The sequence below is a fragment of the Rhinoraja longicauda genome, chromosome 31 (assembly GCF_053455715.1).
Source record: "Rhinoraja longicauda isolate Sanriku21f chromosome 31, sRhiLon1.1, whole genome shotgun sequence".
Classification (NCBI taxonomy): Eukaryota; Metazoa; Chordata; class Chondrichthyes; order Rajiformes; family Arhynchobatidae; genus Rhinoraja; species Rhinoraja longicauda.
The window spans coordinates 4,753,002-4,768,663 of NC_135983.1; the positions used below are offsets into that span (position 1 = coordinate 4,753,002).

At 46.5% G+C, this 15,662-nt stretch overlaps 1 protein-coding gene across 4 annotated transcripts in view; it reads right to left on the reverse strand.

Annotated features, from left to right (window-relative positions):
* The window catches only part of LOC144608231 (LIM/homeobox protein LMX-1.2), a 254,632-nt gene that overhangs the window by 1,571 nt on the left and 237,399 nt on the right, over nt 1–15,662 (reverse strand). For all 4 annotated transcript variants that reach the window (XM_078425815.1, XM_078425814.1, XM_078425816.1 and 1 more), the window contains 4 exons: nt 14,824–15,002; nt 11,266–11,343; nt 7,722–7,788; nt 4,826–4,987 (listed from right to left, as the gene is read on the reverse strand). In XM_078425815.1, the coding sequence (XP_078281941.1) occupies nt 4,826–4,987; nt 7,722–7,788; nt 11,266–11,343; nt 14,824–15,002 (486 nt within the window). The remainder of the gene's footprint in view (nt 1–4,825; nt 4,988–7,721; nt 7,789–11,265; nt 11,344–14,823; nt 15,003–15,662) is intronic.

The window sequence follows — 15,662 nt, forward strand, 5'->3', positions numbered from 1 at the left end:
CAAAGAGTGGCAATGAAGAAGGCTATTTCTGGTTGGCTTAGAGTTCATCGCCCCAGAATTAAAAGGACGTTCCTTTAGGAAGGAGATGAGAAGGAATTTTGTTAGCCAGAGGCTGGTGAATCTATGGAATTCTGCCACAGAATGCTGTGGAGGACAAGTTAATGGATACTTTTAAACCAGAGATAGATAGATTCTTGATTAGTACGGGTGTCAGAGGTTATAGGGAGAAGGCAGGAGAATGGGAGAGGAGAGACTGGGCAGACTGGGGTTGTTTTCCCTGGAGCAGAGAAGGCTGAGAGGGGACATGATCGAGGTGTACAAGATCATGAGGGGCATGGATAAGGTAGATGGCGGGGGACTTCTTCCACTGGTGGAAGGTTCAACAACGAGGGGACATAGATACAGGGTAAGGGGAGGGAGGTTTCAGGGGGATGTGAGAAAGAACTTTTTCACCCAGAGGGTGGTTGGAGTCTGGAACTCACTGCCTGGGGTGGTGGTGGAGGCGGGAACACTCACAACGTTTAAGAGGCATTTGGATGGGCACTTGAAATGCTACAACATTCAGGGCTACGGTCCAAATGCGGGAAAATGGGATTAAAATTAGACTGTGTTTGGTAACGGGCGGCGCGGACACGATGGGCCGAAGGGCCTCTTTCTGTGCTGTAGGACTCTATGACTCTAATGGGGTTAGGAGGGAGAGATAGATCAGCCATGATTGAATGGAGGAGTAGACTTGATGGGCTGAATGGCCTAATTCTGCACCTAACACTTATGACCTTATGACCAAAAGTGCCGGTGGGTCAGGCAGCATCTCTGGGGGAGAGGGAGTGGGTGATGTTTCGGGTCGAAACCATTGATTGTTTACAGTGAACTATGTTCACTGTAACGTACGATTTTCATTGTTCCATCTGGGACAATGAAAATAAAACATTCTTGACTTCAGACTGAGAGTCAGGGGAGAGGGAGACAGAGATAGGGATGGGTAAGGCGTGAAAACGACAGATCAAAGGGGATGCTGGTCAAGGAAATGTAGAATGGTACATTCGAAGGATACCCTTGCTTTCCATCTCACTCGGTCCCCCCCACCCTAGTTCTCCGACCAGTTCCACCGTCCTCCTGATTAAATATTACTGATCGTATGCCTTGTTGTTAGCTGCCCCATAGCTATCAAAGTACCATTCTACATTTTTGATCAACGTACCCTTTGATCTGTGTAGGAAGGAACTGCAGATGCTAGTTTCAACCGAAGATAGACACAAAATGCTGGAGTAACTGAGCGGGACAGGCAGCATCTGTGCAGAAGAAGGGTATCGACCCATTCCTTCTCTCCAGAGGTGCTGCTTGTTCCGCTGAGTTACTCCAGCCTTGTGTGATAAATAATATATATCTGATGAAAATCAGAGCAACTAAAATGAGCCAGGGATATTTTACAGAAGGATGGGAAGCGATGGAGTTGCTGCCTCACAGCGCCAGAGACCCGGGTTCGATCCTGACTATGGGTGCTGTCTGTACGGAGTTTGTACGTTCTCCATGTGACCTGTGTGGGTTTTCCCAGGGTGCTCTGGTTTCCCTCCACACTCCAAAGATTTACAGGTTTGTAGGCTAATTGGCTTGATATCAATGTAAATTGACCCTAGTGTGTGTAGGATATTGTAAGTGTGCGGGGATCGCTGGTCAGGTTGACTCCGGGTTGAAGGGCCCATTTCCACACCATATCTCTAACCTAAACTAAACTAAACTAAAGAAGGATGGGTAAAAGGATGCACTGAGTCCGTCTCAATTCAAAGACAGAATAAAAGGACGTTCCTCAGAATAAAACAAGGTTTCTTTAGAAAGGAGATGAGGAGGAATTTATTTAGTCAGAGGGCGGTGAACCTGTGGAATTCATTGTCACAGATGGCTGTGGAGGCCAAGTATTTTTATGGCAGAGATTGACAGATTCTTGATTAGTACGGGTGTCAGGAGTTATGGGGAGGAGGCAGGAGAATGGGGTTGAGAGGGAAAGATAGATCAGCCATGATTGATGGGCCGAATTTCCTCAAAGAACTCCAGCAGATTCATCAGGCAAGATCTTCCCTTCACAAAACCATGCTGACTTTGGCCTATTTTATCGTGAACTTCCAAGGACCGCGTAACCTCATCATTTATAATTGACTCTAAAATCTTACCAACCACCGAAGTCAGGCTAACCGGCCTATAGTTTCCGCCATTCTGCTTTGCTCCCTTCTTGTACAGCGGGGTGATATTTGCAATTTCCCAATCTTCAGAAACCACTCCTAATTCTAGTGATTCTTGAAATATCACAACTAATGCCTCCAGAATCTCTGGGGCCACCTCTTTCCGAATCCTTGGGTTCAGTCCATCCGGTCCAGATGACTTATCCACCCTCAGACCTTTCAGTTTTCCTAGCACCTTCTCCTTCGTAATGGCCTGTCCACTAACTTCCACCTCCTGACTCTCAAGGATTACAGGCACACTGCTGGTATCTTCCACTGTGAAGATTGATAATAGACAATAGACAATAAGTGCAGGAGTAGGCCATTCGGCACTTCGAGCCAGCACCGCCATTCAATGTGATCATGGCTGATCATTCTCAATCAGTACCCCGTTCCTGCCTTCTCCCCATACCCCCTGACTCCGCTATCCTTAAGAGCTCTATCTAGCTCTCTCTTGAATGCATTCAGAGAATTGGCCTCCACTGCCTTCTGAGGCAGAGAATTCCACAGATTCACAACTCTCTGACTGAAAAGGTTTTTCCTCATCTCCGTTCTAAATGGCCTACCTCTTATTCTGAAACTGTGGCACCTTGTTCTGGACTCCCCCAACATTGGGAACATGTTTCCTGCCTCTAAAATAGTTATTCAATTCCTCTGCCATTTCTTGATTTTTCGATCATTTATTTATTTATTTTCGGTTGACTTCACCTTCCCCCTTTCAAATTGTAGGTTAAATATCACAGTTCTGATTGCCCCATCACAGGAAGGATGTGGAGGCTTTGGAAAGGGTGCAAACGAGGTTTACCAGAATGCTGCCTGGATTAGGAGGTATTAGCTACAGGGAGAGGTTGGATAAAGTTGGATTGTTTCTCTGTAATGTCAGAGGTTGAGAGGAGACCCAATAGAAGTATATAACATTATGAAAGGCATAGATAGGGTAGACATTCAGACCCTTTTTCTCTGGGATGGAAATAACAAATACTAGATGACATAGCTTTAAGATGAGACGGGCAAATCTCAAAGGAGATGTGAGGGAAAAGTGTTTTGACACAGAAGGGGGGGAAAGTATCTCAGGAGAGAAGGAATGGGTGACATTTCGGGTCGAAACCCTTCTTCAGTTAAAAGTTGGTCTCGGCATCGTATTTAGCACAGACATTGTGGGCTGAAGGGCCTGTGCCCATCCTGGACTGTTCTATGTTTTATATTAGTTGAGCGTGGAGATAATCTTCTACAAATGTGACACCATGATGGATCTCCGAACATTATAGATTTGAGAAAACCTCAGTCTGAAGAAGGGTCTCAACCCGAAACATCAACCATTCCTTCTCTCCAGAGATGCTGCCTGTGAGTTACTCCAGCTTTTTGTGTCTACCTTCAATACCCAGAGGAATGTCTATATTTTAAGCTGGTGTCGCAATCTGTAGATGGATACACATCGTTCAGCTTCAGCCAGTATTACCTCCCTGGTGGCTTCCTCTCACTTATTTCATCAATAGCTTCCACCATATCCTTCCACTCCTTTCTCTCAGGTATTTTGTTTTTGAGTTACCCTTACATTTTGCTTCATCCATATTGGGCAAATTGGTGTCCACTTCACATTTCAAACCTCTGATTTTGGATTCTACCTCGACATTCCTACCATGACATTCCTACTTGGATGTTTCAATCCATGAGAGGCACGGATAAGGTAAGTGCACAGTCTTTGTCCCAGGTTTGGGAAATCCAGATGACATAGGTTTAAGAAGAAGGGTCTCGACCTGAAACGTCACCTATTCCTTTTCTCCACAGATGCTGCCTGACCCCCTGAGTTACTCCAGCTTTTTGTGTCTATCTTCGATTTAAACCAGCATTTGCATTTCCTTCGTACACATAGGTTTAAGGTCAGGGGGACCAGGATTTAATGGGAATCTGAGGAGCAACTTTTTCACACAGGGAGTGTTTCATTATTTCCTTTATCCTGTGACTGTACACTGTGGACGGCTTGATTGTAATCATGTATAGTTTTTCCGCTGACTGAATAGCACGCGACAAAAAAGCTTTTCTCTGTACCTCGGTACATGTGACAATAAACTAAACTGAACTAAACTACTGTGATCATTTGATACTGGGTTATTGTATACTCAATTAGTGTACTCGTATAGCCCCGTAGGAGAAAATTACTGTCTTCACCTGGTCTAGTTTAGTTTAGTTTAGAGATACAGCATGGAAATAGGCCCTTCAGCCCAACAAGTCCACGCCGACCAGCGATCACCCCATACACTACCTCTATCCTACACACTAGGGACAATTTACAATTTTTAACAAAGCCAATCAACCTACAAACCTGCACATCTTTGGAGTGTGGGAGGAAACCGGAGCACCTGGAGAAAACCCATGCCATCACGAGGAGGGTGTTCCAACTCTGTGCAGATAGCGCCCGTCGTCAGGATCGAACCCGGGTCTCCGGTGCTGTTAGGCAGCAGGTCTACCACTGCGCCACCGTGCCGCCCTAATTATCCCAGCATTCTTTGTCGTTCCCACGTTGCAAGGCCTATTCAGGATGGGTGTCCAAAGGGAATGAGAGATGGGGGACTCGATTTGACTCAATGATTAAGAAAGGAGCCACCTACCGTAGGGGTTCATGTGGTCGCCTGGCATCTGCGGTGGGGTGAGACCCTGTTGGAAGGGGTCCGAGTTGTAGCCATTCTGGTCCATGGACACCAACTGTTGCGGAGCGGCGGTGAGTGGAGCGTAGGAACTTATCACCCCATCCATTCTACTTGACATCACTTCTGCCAATGAAAAGAAGATCAATCAGAAATCGTTCTCGCTTTCCCGTGCCTTCAAGAAAGGAAAACAGTTCCCCTCGGCAATGGATTGGTTTCTGTGCCGGGAAGCAACAGCCTTCTGTCTGAGTAAAGCATTTTAATCTTTAATGGGCACGTGACTATAAATCAGGGCAGCAAGCACACTGAGATGCTGCGGTGGATGTTTGGATGCCTGCTTATAATTTACAAGCATGTCCGGTTGTGAGTCATCCTGTGCAAGTGCGATGTGTGGGATATACGCCATATCCTATGGCACTTCATTTTGTATTCTGTTTATACCACAGGCAAGATGAGTAATCTAAATTAAAATGATGTAGAACAGACAAAAGATTTTAATTTTAAAAGGAAATTAAACTGTCACAGTGAATGAACAGTGGCCGGGGCAGAATCAATGGGAAACATCTTTCACGCCTCCTTCATTCTGGTGGGACCTGGCGTTGCCAAAGAATCGGAGAGGTTTAGGGCAGAGAGAGTGGCCATTCGTCCCATCGCGACTGTGCTCGGTGTTTTTTAGTTCAGAGATACAGCGCGGAAACAGGGCCTTCAGCCCACTGAGTCCGCACTGCCCAGCGATCCCCGCACACTAGCACTATCCTACACACACGAGGGACAATTGTTACGTTCATACCAAGCCAGTTAACCTACAAACCCGTATGTCTTGGGAGTGTGGGTGGAAACTGAAGATCTCTGAGAAAACCCACGCAGGTCAACGTACAAACTCCATACGGATAGCACCCGAATGCAGGATCGAACCTGGGTCTCTGGCGCTGTGAGGCAGTAGCTCTACCACTGTGCCACAGTGCCTCCGAGCAACTTGTGCTAGCCAAGAAACTATTTAGACTAATCACACTTCCCTGCTTCTCAATCTTTCACCACTTCCTCAATGTGGTCGTATAATAATATTTATTGCACGTCTATTTTAACCAATTTCTAGTCATTCTCATTGTCCTCATTTGTCCTCATGGTGTGAAACAGGAGACCATTTTGGCCATCGAGTCTAGATTGTCTCTGAGACGTTTCCTGTCACACCTATTTCCCCTTTGCCTATTCTCTCTCACAGGTCCAAAAAACATCCCTGTTGGTTCTTCTGTCACCCTTCTACAATAGGGTTAGCTGACAGTAGCCAATTAACCCACCAGCATATATGAAAGGCTTAGTGTGGATGTTTCCAGTAGTGGGAGAGTCTAGGACCAGAGGGCACAGCCTCAGAATAGAAGGACTTGCCTTTTAGAATGTAGACATGGAGAAGTTTATTCAGCCAGAGGATGGTGAATCTGTGGGATTCATTGCCACAAGTCTTTGGGTATATTTAACCCAGAGATTTTTGATTAGTAAAGGTGTCAAAGGTTATGGGGAGAAGGCAGTTGAATGGGGTTGAGAGTGAAAGATAGATCAGCCATGATCGAATGGCAGAGTAGACTCGATGGGCCAAATTGACTCATTCTGCCTCTATGTCCTATGATCTTACGGTAGTTTGGCCGTGCGAGGTATCTGCATTACCCAGGGGAACTCAGGTAGAATGGGCAAACTCCACAAAGACAGCACTTCAAGGTGAGAATCAAAGTTGGAGTTGAGAAGGGACAGTAGTACAACCCACAGTCCTAATGTGTTGTTGTACACACTGATCATCTTTAACTGGTGTTTCCTGTGATTTTACTTTAGAGCTTAGATTTTAGAGATACAGCACGAAAACGGGCCCTTCGACGTACTGAGTCTGTGTCGACCAGCGATCACCCCAAACACTAGCACTATTCTACACGCACTGGGGACAATTTTTACATTCATACCAAGCCAATTAACCTACAAACCTGTACGTCTTTGGAGTGTGGATGGAAACCAAAGATGTCGGGGAAATCCCACGCAGGTCACGAGGAAAACGTGCAAACTCCGTACAGACAGCGCCCGCAGGCAGGATTGAACCCGGGTCTCTGGTGCTGTAATACAGCAACTCTACCGCTGCGCTACCGTGACGCCCCTAAGTCGATCTCAATATCTATCGCTATCTTTACTATCTCGATAGTAAACCTCTTCCAACTGCTCTCTGCAACCTTTGTCCTTAAATGTTCAACAGCAACACCATGAGAGGAATAGATTGAATAGACGCACAGAGTCTCTTGCCAATAGTGGGGGAATCGGGAACCAGAGGACACAGGCTTAAGGTGAGGAGGGAAAGATTTCATAGGAACCTGAGGGGTAACTATTTCACACAGAGGGTGGGTGGGTGCATGGAATGAACTGCTGTAGGCGGTAGTTGAGGCAGGGACTATCATAACGTTTAAGAAACAATTAGACAGGTACATAGATGGTTTAGAGGGGTATGGGCCAAACACAGGCAGGTAGGACTAGTGTTGATGGGACATGTTGGTCGGTGTGGGGCCAGTTTCCACGCTGTATGACTCTATGACTTTATGGGTCTAACATGACCTGGCGTGGGGGGACCGCCATGAGGGGGGGGGGGGGGGGAACAAAGGTGGACCTGGTACGGAATACTATGTAACTTTGCCCGCACCCTTGATGCGGCAACTATTTGCATACCTTGGGTAATGCAAGCAAAGATTCTCACTGAGGCTTGTCACGTGCATTAATTATTTGATTAATTGATTGATTGATTGATTGATTGATTGATTGATTCATTCATTCATTCATTCATGAACACTGTTGCAGTGAATGATTGCTGGTCATCGCAGTCTACCAGTACCTTGTCCGAGACGTTGTCCGTTCTGCTGTTCCTGCTGCTGCTGCTGCCGACGGGCCAACTTCTTCATCTTTGAAAATTGGCAAAGAAATCGGTTTGAAATCGGGAGAAAGATTTTTTTTTTAAATCCCAACTTTAATTAAACCTCTAAATTTCGACAAGTTTAAAAAAAAAAAACAATCAAAGCTTATAGCCGCACAAGTATTATATCAGAAATGGGAGCCCGATTTTCACGGCGTAGCTGGGATGTAAAGCATGGAGGAAGGCAGATGACAGATGCAAAATGAAAATGCATTATTAATGAAATAATATCCCAATCTAGAACCACCAGCGGTGCTGCCACTTTTTAGAAATGGATTAATTTAGCCAAATCAGATGTAAATAAATAACCTTTCTCCTCAATCAAGTGAACAACACCTATGCCTACTAATACTCAGCTGAATGTAGAAACAAGGAACTGCAGGTGCTGGTTTACAACAAAAAAAAAGACATGAAGTGCTGCAGTAACTTGGCAGGTCAGGCAGCAACCAGAACCAGGGGACACAGTCTAAGAATAAAGGGGAGGCCATTGAAAACTGAGGTGAGAAGAAACATGTTCACTCAGAGAGTTTTTAATTTTTGGAATTCTCTGCCACAGAAGGCAGTGGAAGCCTATTCACTGGGTGCATTTAAAAGAGAGTTAGATAGAGCTCTAGGGGCTAGTGGAATCAAGGGATATGGGGAGAAGGCAGGCACGGGTTACTGATTGTAGATGATCAGCCATGATCACAATGACTGGTGATGTTGGCTCAAAGGGCCAAATGGCCTCCTCCTGCACCTATATTCTATGTTTCTATGTTTCTATCTTTGGAGAACATGGATAGGTGACATTTCTGTTCGGGACTCTTCAATCAATGTAGTGGGGAGGGGGTGGGGGGTAAAGAAGAAAGCTGGAAGAGAGGAGGGGCAGGACGAAGCCTGGTGAGTGATAGGTGAATGCAGGTGAGGATGGCTGGTCAAAACTAGGGTATTTAACCAAGGAACTCCAGATTCAGGGACAGTTTTATTTCCAACTGTTATCCGGCAACTGAACCATCCTATCACCAACTAGAGAGCGATCCTGGCCTACCATCTACCTCAATGGAGACCCTTGGACTAGGACTTTACTGGAGTTTATCTTGCACTAAACGTTATTCCCTTTTTCTGCATTTATACTCTGTGGACAGCTAGATTGTAATCACGTGCAGTCCTTATTTTGACTGGACAGCACGCAACAAAAAAAGCTTTCACTCTAACTTGGTGAATACATTAAACTAAGCTAATATAGCAGATCTATATACCCTGATTTTGAGGTGAAGCTACCTTGTAATTAAAGGAAATGTAATCAGGAAATTTACAGATAAGAATTTATTACTGAATTCTTCATGCTTTATTCCAATGTGCCTCATATACTTGACTGACACATCGTTGGTTATACCAACTGTATTTCATCAGTGACATAAGATTTAGTTTATGATTTTTGATTTAGATTTAGATTCAGTCTGAAGAAGGGTCTCGACCTGAAACGTCACCCATTTCTTCTCTCCTGAGATGCTGCCTGACCCGCTGAGTTACTCCAGCACTTTGTGAATAAATACCTTCGATTTGTACCAGCATCTGCAGTTATTTTCCTACACTAAGATTTAGTTTAGTTTAGTTTCGAGATGCAGCACGGAAACAGGCCCTTCAGCCCACCGAGTCCGCACCGATCAGCGATCCCCGCACATTAACACCACCCTACACCCACTAGGGACAATTTTTACATTCACCAAGCCAATTAACCTATGAGCCTGTACGTCTTTGGAGTATGGGAGGAAACCAAAGATCTCGGAGAAAACCCACGGGGAGAACGTACAAACTCCGTACAGACAGCACCTGTAGCCGGGATCGAACCCGGGTCTCCGGCGCTGCATTCGCTGTAAGGCAGCAACTCTACCGCTGTGCCACCATGACCAAATTACTTGCATCTGCCAGACACACACCTCCATGTCATCAGTTTAATTTTTTTGTCTCGTTTAGAGATACAGTGCAGAAACAGGAGAGATACAGCACGGAAACAGGCCCTTCGGCCCACCGAGTCCACGCCGACCAGTGATACACTAGCACTATCCTACACACTGGGGACAATTTACAATTTTTAACAAAGCCAATTAACCTACAAACCTGTACGTTTTTGGAGTGCAGGAGGAAACCGGAGCATGCGGGGAAAACTCACGCAGGTCACGGGGAGAACGTACAAACTCCTTACAGACAGCACCAGTAGTCAGGGTGAACCCGGCTCTCTGGCGCTGTTATGCAGTAACTCCGCCGCTGCCCCACTGTGCTTGAGCCTGAGCTAGTTTTGAATCTACATTTACAGCCTGACCAGAGAGGGAGGGAAGTTCACTCCAGTCCAGCTCAGAACTTGTTTCAAAATTGGTAACCAAATTGTAATCACCTTTCATTGCATCCCTGGCTACTGAAGGCCTTAACATGGCCAGTCTGAAGTAAATCCCTGACCCGAAATATTGCGTATCTGTGTCCAATGGGCAGCACCGTGGCACAGCAGTAGAGTTGCTGCCTAGTGTATAGGTGAGTGCTAGTGTATGGGGAGTTTGCTGGTTGGTGCCGATTTGCCAGCCCAAAGGGCCTATTTCCGAGCGGTATCTCTAAAATCTAAAGTGTTCCCCAGAGATGCTGCCTGACCCGCTAAGTTACCCCAGCACTTTATGTCTTTTTTGCCTTCATATGACTGATAGTTTGCATTATCCCCAACTCAAATTTTGCTTTCGGGAAATGGAAGAAGTGGCAAAGGCACATTTCCCGTCTGGCCCTCATTGCCTTAAAGCTGCTCGTTCTTCTGAAGAAGGGTCTCAACCCTAAACGCTCCCATTTCTTCAAAACATGGATGCTGTCTGTCCTGCTGAGTTACTCCAGCATTTTGTGTCTATCTTCGGTGTAAAGATAGCAGTTCCTACACAGTCTTCCCGAGCTGGGTGACAAGCGGACTGGCATCCCGAGTCAATGCTGGGCCAAGATACTAGAGCAGAGCAAGATAGACCACTTGACCCTAAAAACCGTAGTATGTCATGGCGCCATTTTAGTAAGCAGAAACCTGCAGAAACATTTAAAAAGAAAAATAACAAAAATCTGTGAATTGATAGATAAGAGATATTCTGCATTTTAATGGTATCATCACACATACTGTTCCCCCAAAACACTGATTACACTGCGAGAGACATAAAGGACGGTGGGTTTTGCTTACTAAAATGGCGGACGTTACGCCCCTTTCAGTACTACACTTCAGCATGGGCGATTTTGACGGAGTGGTTCATCTTACTCCTCTAGTATCTTTGGTCCCAGGCACACGCCTTTGAGAAGGGGGCATCGTCGTTGGCTTTCCGCCCACAAATGGACCAACCTCAGGCCACAGGCCACGAGGAGATTGGAACTCTCGGCCACCCTGTGATCTCGGCCCACAATCACGACAATCTGAGTCAGGAGGAAAAACATTGCAAAAACTCGAGGTTTGTGTCAAAGCTGTGCTTACCTTGGCCCTTTGGTTTTGGAACCACACCTGAACGACGCGTACACTGAGTCCTGTTTCTGCTGCGAGAGTTTCTCTGACCTGTTAACGATAATAATGTTGCACTGCTTTCAGCTTTGAGCACACTTTCACACAGAATATATAAAACCAGAGCTTTCTTTGGAGACAATACAGTCTATTGTCCGAGGTACAGTGAGAAGCCTTTATGTTGCATGCTATCCAAGCAGCCAAAAGACTGTACATGATCACCATCACTGTACATGATCACAGCCTTGGAAGGCTTCGGAGGTTCGGCATGTCTCACCAACTTCTACAGATGCACCATGGAAAGCATTTTATCGGGGTGCATCACAACCTGGTTTTGGAACAGCTCCATCCAAGACCACAAGAAATCGCAGCGAATTGTGGACGCAGCCCAGACCATCACACAAACCGACCTCCCTTCCATTGACTCCTTTTATACCTCACGCTGCCTCGGCAAGGCCAGCAGCATAACCAAGGACGAGTCACACCCTGACCACTCCCTCTTCTCCCATCTCCCATCAGGCAAAAAATATAGAAGTGTTAAAACGCACACCTCCAGATTCAGGGACAGCATCTTCCCAGCTGTGATCAGGCAACTGAACCATCCTACCACAACCAGAGAGCAGAGCTGAACTACTATCTACCTCATTGGTGACCCTCGGACTATCCTTGATCAGACATTGCTGACTTAACCTTGCACTAAACGTTATCATGTATTTATACACTGTAATGGCTCGATTGTAATCATGTATTGTCTTTCTGCTGACTGAATAGCACCCAACAAACGTTTGTCACTGTACCTCGGTACACGTGACAATAAACTAAACTGAAACAATTGAGCCATCAACAGTGTTCAGATACAGGGTAAAGGGAATAACCTTTACTGCAAGATAAGTCCAGGAAAGTCCAATTATAGATAGTCCGATGGTCTCCAATGAGGTAGACAGCAAGTCAGGAGCACTCTCTAGTTGGCGATAGGATGGTTCAGTTGCCTGATGTGTGGTGTGTTGAGGTTTGCAAAGTAGGGCATAGAGAAGGCAAATACAGAGTCTTTTCCCCAGGGTAAGACAATCAAGAACGATGTTTAAGGCGAGAGGGGACCAATTTAGTGAGGAGCAGAGGATGTTTCCATGCAGAGGATGGCGGGTATATGGTGTGAGCAGCCAAAGGAAGCATTTGAGACAGGTACAATAACAACATTTGGACAGGTACATGGATAGGAAAGGTTTAGAGGGATATGGGTTAAATACATATTACCTTGGATAGATGGGTTGGGATGAGGGTCCTGTTTATCTGTGCTGTATGGCTGTAATTACTGATACTCCCATTCCATTCCAAATTGATGTAATTAGTTGAATTTAAATTCTCTAGCCACCATGATCATTTTGGAATGCATGACTTCATCTTGCACTAAATGGTATTCCTTTTATCCTGCACCTGTACACTGTGGATGGCTCGATTGCAATCATGTACAGTCTTTCCGCTGACTGGATAGGACGCAACAAAAACGCTTTTCACTGTACCTCGGTACACGTGACAATAATAATAAACTAAACTAGGCATCTTGTACAGTTAGACACGGGGCCAGTGTAACCCTCGTCCTATCTCAACACTCAAAATGCTCAATGGTCGAGGGTTAAATGGTGCTTTTATTGTCACATGTGCAAAGTGCTAACAGTTAAATTATTTTTCTTACATTAAGTCCAGCAGAGTATTTCCTCGATTAGCAAGTGTACAGAAATAGTTTACTGAGCCCACATGCAAGACATGCCATGTTTTGCCACCATTTTCAAAGTCCGCGGTCTAGTTCTCATGAGCGATGCCCTATCCGGGCAAGTCCCAGGCTGTTGTGGGCCTTCCTTGGACACACCTTTGTTCCCCAGCTGTACCTCCCACAGCCGACCACAAGGGCGCAGTAGGCCAGATCCTGGTTCCCTCTCCTCCCCTACCGGCCTCACTCCTTGAACAGAGCCGGGATTTGCACCGATTTCCAGGGCAGTTGTACAAGTCGTTGGCGAGGCCGCATTTAGAGTATTGTGTCCAGTTTTGAGCACCACGTGATAGGAAAGATGTTGTCAAGTTGGAAAGGGTGCAGAGAAGATTTACGAGGATGTTGCCAGGACTCGAGGGCCTGAGCTATGGGGAGAGGTTGAGCAGCCTAGGATTGGAGCGCAGGAGGATGAGGGGTGATCTTATAGAGGTGTACAAAATCACGAGAGGAATAGACTGGGTAGATGCACAGAGTCCCGTGCCCAGAGTAGGGGAATCGTGAACCATAGGACATATGTTTAAGGTGAGGGGGGGGGGGCAAGATTTAATAGGAACTTGAGGAGTGACTTTTTCACACAAAGGTTGGTGGGTGTATGGAACGAGCTGCCAGAGGAGGTGGTTGAGGCAGGGACTATTACAAAGTTTAAACAACATTTAGACAGTTCCATGAAAAGGATAGGTTTAGAGGGATATGGGCCAAATGCAGGCAGGATGGACTACTGTAGATGGGACATTTTGGCCAGTGTTTTCGCGAAAACCCAAGTGGTCACGGGGGGATCGTACAGATTCCATACAGACAGCACCTGTAGTCAGGATCGAACCCGGGTCTCTGGCGCTGCAAGCACTGTAAGGCAGCAACTCGACCCCTGCGGTCACGGTGGCGCAGCGGTAGAGTTGCTGCCTTACAGCGAATGCAGCGCCGGAGACCCGGGTTCGATCCCGACAACGGGTGCTGTCTGTACGGAGTTTGTACGTTCTCCCCGTGACCTGCGTGGGTTTTCTCCGAGATCTTCGGTTTCCTCCCACACTCCAAAGACGTACAGGTATGTAGGTTAATTGGCTTGGTAAATGTAAAAATTGTCCCTAGTGGGTGTAGGATAGTGTTAATGTGCGGGATCGTTGGTCGGTGCGGACTCGGTGGGCCGAAAGGGCCTGTTTCCGCGCTGTATCTCTAAACTAAGCAACCGTGCCGCCCTTAATGTTTTTGCTGAACATGGTTTGGATCGGAGAGCTGAATTAGCTGTGCCAGAGCCACTTGGAATCCAATGGTCTGGGCTCCACATGGTGGCAGGGACTGACTAGATGCAATCTGGTCTCGAGAGAGGTCCAGTACAAGCCCTGCCTTTGAAGCAGCGGAGAAAATCCTTGTTTTCAGGTGGTTACATCCTTATCATCAGTCAAAGCTGCCAGGAACTACTATAAATGCTTCTGAATCGCAACGTTTAAGAAACATTTAGGCAGGTACATGGATAGGACAAGTTTGTAGGGATATGGGCCAAACTCAGGCAGGTGGGACTAGTGTAGGTGGGACATGCTGGCCGGTGTGGGCAAGTTGGGCCGAAGGGCCTGTTTCCACTCTGTATCACTCTACGACTAGTTTCAAGTCCCCAGGCCTCCTGCCCTTTTGAACTTGCACCCTGCAATTAAACCAGCCTTGAAGAAGTTGCTTTACCTCTGCCCTGAATATTTTCTGCGTGGAAATCCAACAGGTCGGGACAGGTAAATAAGTAAAATGAAGTGTGGCGAGCAATAATTGAAAGCCCTCACCTTCCTGCAAGGTTTGGAAGACACTTCAAATGACGCTTTGAATGCTCTGCGCTGCTGTGTGGTGAGGATGGTCCTGGGGCGTTTCGGCCGCCTCGGATCCTTGCTGTCCTCGCAAGCCTTCCCCTGCGTTCCCTGGACCTTGCTTGGCTTGACGTCAACATCTTCATCGTCGCTCTTTACTGCAAACGCATCACAATCCACTGTCAGTTTTAAACGAGGGCCGACAGAGCTCATGGGCAGAGATGCATCTCTGGAGAAAACAAATAGGCGAAGAGATCCTTCTTCAGGGTCTCGACCCGAAACGTCACCTTTTCTCCAGAGATGCCGCCTGACCCGCTGAGTTAACTCCAGCTTTTTTGTGTCTATCTTCGGTTTAAACCAGCATCTGCAGTTCCTTCTTACACGTAGCTCATGGGCAGGCAGATAAAGAACGTAATCAACTTTCCACCAATTTTCTGCTCATGCCATGGAGAAACGGGGAGAGGAGCTTTTTTTATACTTTGCTTTCAAGCTCAACGCGAACATCAAACGTTCAAAGGTCATCGGCGGTAGCTTTAGGGGCAAGGATAGTTCCTTTTCCATTTACTACCCCCAATCATAAATCTTAACCCCTGACCTCAGAAGGAGCACCAGTGAAGTTCTTTCCATTTCCTGTGCCTGGAACTCCCTGGGTTAGACCAAAGAACTGACGCAGCGCAGAACATAGAACAGTACAGCACAGGAACAGGCCCTTCGGCCCACATTGTCTGTGCTGAACATGACGCCAAGACCAACTCTTATCTGCCTGCACATAATCCATATCCCTCCATTCCCTGCATCTTCATGTGCCTATCCAAAAT